The 5,000-nt window shown below is 32.9% G+C and overlaps 1 protein-coding gene across 6 annotated transcripts in view; it reads left to right on the top strand.

The window, feature by feature from the left end:
• LOC106881869 (paired box protein Pax-6) overlaps positions 1-5,000 on the top strand; it is a 201,900-nt gene that overhangs the window by 195,968 nt on the left and 932 nt on the right. For all 6 annotated transcript variants that reach the window (XM_089345745.1, XM_089345748.1, XM_089345747.1 and 3 more), the window contains one exon: positions 3,162-3,508. In XM_089345745.1, the coding sequence (XP_089201871.1) occupies positions 3,162-3,508 (347 nt within the window). The remainder of the gene's footprint in view (positions 1-3,161; positions 3,509-5,000) is intronic.

Below are 5,000 nucleotides of genomic sequence, written 5' to 3'. Positions count from 1 at the left end.
CAAACGAAGCCAGCCCTATCACAATCTGTGTCACGCTGAATCTCTCTGAGAACTACGTTAAGGGTACACGTACCTGTGGAGTACTCTGCCACTTACGTGTGACTTTCATGGACCGGCTGTTCCGTTGATCGGATCAAACTGGAACCCTGGTTGTCGTAATCAACGGAGTGCCAGTATATACCTGTCAATTTACCTTTCTATCTACCTGGCCGTCAGCCTGCCAGCCTACCTTTCTATCTACCAACTAATCTATTCATTTCTCTTGTTTATTCTTCTTGTTTATTTTTCTTCTTAGCTATTTACCTGTTTCTCTATCTGTATATCGATCGATTTACCTGTTAATAATATATCAATTAATATCATGATACCTTAATGTATAGAAAGTGCAGTTACTACAGTCAGACGTGTCTTTAATATGAAGGGTTCTACAGTCACTACGATGCCATTCTGTCCACAAAAGCAAAACAAGACTTTCTAAGCGCAGGTCTACTGTCTCGGATCACTAACACTCGCAGGACTACAGGGCACCTTCACTGAACTTGTACTTTTATCGATTTGTAGCTCTAAGACTCATTTACTGATTGATCCAGTACACAACCGATTGATCAGTTGATTGATCGATCGAATAATCGTTTGATTGATTGTTTAATTGAATAAACTCAGAGTTCGATCTCCTGGCTGATTCATGTTTTATTGATCTATTGATACGTCACATGTTCGATTGATTGTTGGTTTGAACGATCTATTGATATGTCATGTGATCGATTGATAAATGTTGTTTGATCGATTTATTGATATGTCGTATGAGCAATTGATTTACGGCTTGATCAACTGTTGTATGACTGGTTGATTATTAGTTTGATCGATCTACTGATACGTCGCACGATCGATGCATTCTTGGTTTTATCGACCTAGATATTGATTACTCAGTTGGACCAATTGATCGAATATCGATTGACTGAGCATTCAGTTGACTGAACGATTGATTATTGGATTAATCTACTGTTTGATTGATTGATTGATTTTCCTATTGATTGATTGATAATTTTTGTTTGATTATTCGATTGATTATTGGAATTTATCAACTGACTAATTGTTTTAATTATTTGGTTATTTCATCGATTTAATAAATGATTGGTTTTTCCAATGAATTTATTGGTTTATTAATCGATAAAATGATTGATTGCCGCAAGAATTGTTTGACAAATAAATGATTGATTGCTTGATAGAATTATTAAGGAGTTTAATAATAGATCGATACATCAATTGTTTGAACCCCTCATATTTTTTCTGTTCGGTTGCTTGTATCGATTTGTCTATCGATCATTTGCCTGGATAATTTACATATTCATCGATTCGTGATTGATTTAATAACAGAACTTATATATATATATATAAATATATATATATATATATATATATATATATATATATATATATATATATATATATATATATATGTCCGTACACATACATATATGTACATATACGTGCATACGTATATGTACATATATATACATACACACATACATACATATATATATAATGTGCATACATATATCGATCGTTATATCATGACCTTTTCTAAATTTCTCAATTGGTTTATTGATTACACCGACCGATTGAATGAGTGAAAGATAAATTTATCGATATATTGACATATCGATCTATATACTATTTGTCTCTATTGAGTAATCGATTTCTTATATAGATGAATTGATTATCACGAGTTGTTGAGTGATTGAATAGGAACATACTCATTCCTTCATCTGCAAAAGTTTTGCTGCTATTAATTTAGTCATTTAGTAATTGATCGATTTATCGATATATATATATATATATATATATATATATACATCACAACATATACATCATGTTATTCGCTATATATCTATTCATAAATTCAATATCTATACAATATTTTTGTATTTTTACTGTTATTAAACATCTTCTTCAGTAAATTCTTTGTTACGAGACGTTATTTGGAGTTTGTTTACATTTATTTACAATTGTGACATTTGTAAACAAATGTTTACAATAGTCCGCGAACAGAAAAGGTGCATCTACATAACCGGTTTCAAATCTACATTGAGTTTCGTTAGAATGAAGCAAATTAACACCAAATATACAGTGCGTGTGTTTTTATTGGCTAAACTGGCAATATGACCATCCCCAAGTACAACAACATAATATAGGATAAAATCTTTATAAGAATTTATCAAGTAGTCAGCGTGAAAAAACCTCATAATGAAAAAAAAAAAAAAAAAAAGAGATAGATGTCGTTTTTCGGATGAAAATATAACTATACGAATATGCTTATTATTCTTATACAAAAAAATGATTGTTAACAGTGACGTTTTGGCCACTTAACAAATCATAGTACTACGATGGCTTACCTGGCCGAGACTTCGAAGTCACAGTCGACAATATTTTTGTATAAGAATAATTTGTACAATACAAAATTAAAGAGTAGCTGACCAGATTAACATAAATTTCTTTTTATTATAAGTGAACATAAAAAGAAACGTGAGGTGGGGGGAGCAGATTGATGTCTTGTTTCTCTGGGCTTGGTCAAATTGCTGCAGACGCCACTGATGAGAGTCTAATAAGATATGAAAATCGATTAAGTTTGTTCATCGTTTTTCAGACTACAGAGAAACAGATTAATTATTCCTGTTTGTACTTATATATATATATATATATATATATATATATATATATATATATATATATATATATATATACTCTGTGTGAGTGTGTACTAAAATGATTTTGGTCAGTCGATTTCTATAAATATTAATTTATGAGAAATTAAATCGAACTCATTTAATAAATTCATAATTCAGTCGTGATAATCACTCTCTCATTCCTTTCTCTTCATGGACGGGAAAAAATCTATCACTATCGTACTGGTTTCAACTCTAGTTTGATTCTCATCATGTTGAAATGTTGAATATATCATTAATCTGCACACAGCGAGAAAATATAGATAATAGCTAAATTTATGTAGATATATGTAGTAATTAACGTTGATAGATTTACGTAATTAAAGCTATTTATATGTATTTATATGTATTTATATTCTATTTTCTTCTTTTTCTCTTTTTCTTCTCTTTGGTCCTGCGTTTCTCATCACTGATTTGCCTCTACTGATGATGCAGGGCATAGCGGAGTTAACCAGCTGGGTGGAGTTTTTGTAAATGGACGGCCGCTACCCGACAGCACACGCCAAAGAATCGTAGAATTGGCACACAGCGGTGCCCGACCGTGTGACATCTCCAGAATTCTTCAGGTCTCCAATGGTTGTGTGAGCAAAATACTAGGGCGATATTATGAGACAGGGTCCATAAGACCGCGCGCAATCGGAGGGAGCAAGCCACGGGTGGCTACCCCCGAGGTGGTACAAAAAATTGCACAGTTCAAACGGGAATGTCCGTCGATATTTGCCTGGGAGATCAGAGACCGGCTACTTTCTGAAGGAGTATGCACCCAGGACAATATACCCAGCGTAAGTCAGGTTTTTGTTTACCCTTTTTGTCCATTCTCTCTTTTACTTGTTTCAATAATTTGATTGCGACCATACTGGAGCATAACCTTGAAGGGTTTTAGTTGAACAAACCGACTTGAAGACTTATTGTTTTTTGTTTTTTTTCATTTATGTCTAGTACTTATTCTATTGGTCACTTTTGCCGAACCGCTATTTACAGGGAGGTATACACACCAACACCGGTTGTCAAGTGATGGTGGTGGTAGGGGCCAAATGCAGACATGAATACACACATACACATACACACATATATATATATTTATCTCAGGGATGTGAGTTCGAGTCTCATGGCTGACCGGGAAGGTATTTTTCTTCAATTTATGGTTAATTTGTCTTGATCACGATATTAATTAGCATTATCACGCGTTTGAGAATAAAAACAATTATTTCTGTCTCTTTATATATATATATATATATATATATATATATATATAAGACACGGCGGGCTTCTTTCACTTTCCGTCTACGATATCCACTTGCAAGGTCTTGGTCGACCTGAGGCTGCACTAAAAGACGCTTGCCCAAGGTGCCATGCAGTGGGACTGAACCTGGAACCATGTGGTTGGGAAGCAAGCTTTTAACCACACAGCCACGCCTTCCCCCACGTTGTACTTTTGTTCTTGTCTCGCACTACACCCAATACTTTTAGATCAGATATATATATATATATATATATATATATATATATCAATGAAAAATATTGCAATACAAATGTATTAATTTCCAGCAAAAAATAGCCCTATAAGGGTATATATATAAATTCATAAGAGTGGTATAACAAGGCACCGATATTTACTGGACAATAGCAATCGATATAAATACGACGCTATTGTATAGCTAAGGTAAGACAAGTTTTTCATGTTTGTTGCACACACGCATTTTTACCAGTATATACGCAGTGAAGCTATACAATAGCGTCGTATTTATATCGATTGCTATTATCCAGTAAATATCGGTGCCTTGTTGTACCACTCTTATGAATTTATATATATATATATATATATATATCTTTGAGGAGATTCGGTATAGGTATAAGAATATACCATAAACAAGAATTAAAAATAATGGAGAGAAGATGTTGAAACAGAAATAGATTTATTATAAAACTGGATTCAATGGAGTCTTATAATAAATCGATTTCTGATTCAGCATCTCTCCATTATTTTTAATTCTTGTTTATGGTATATTCTTATACCTATAACGAATCTACTCAAATATTATTTTCATATTCTTATTACCTGGTTTGGTTGATTTTCACGAATATGACGAACCCTTATTAGAAATCCCATTTTCTCTCTTTTAGGACCCCCACAAAAGTTTGAATTGTTCTTTTTGAACTTACCTTTTCTCATATATCTACCGGGTGTCCACAAGGTCTGGGTACATGGAGTAAATGAAATCATAATATAAGCAATTAAATATAAGAAATAATAATTTCTTAAAGTATGTGTTA

The sequence above is a fragment of the Octopus bimaculoides genome, chromosome 29 (assembly GCF_046866305.1).
Source record: "Octopus bimaculoides isolate indiv1 chromosome 29, ASM4686630v1, whole genome shotgun sequence".
Taxonomy (NCBI): domain Eukaryota; kingdom Metazoa; phylum Mollusca; class Cephalopoda; order Octopoda; family Octopodidae; genus Octopus; species Octopus bimaculoides.
Note: the sequence above shows the minus strand (reverse complement) of the source record. Positions and strands in the feature narration are given on the sequence as shown.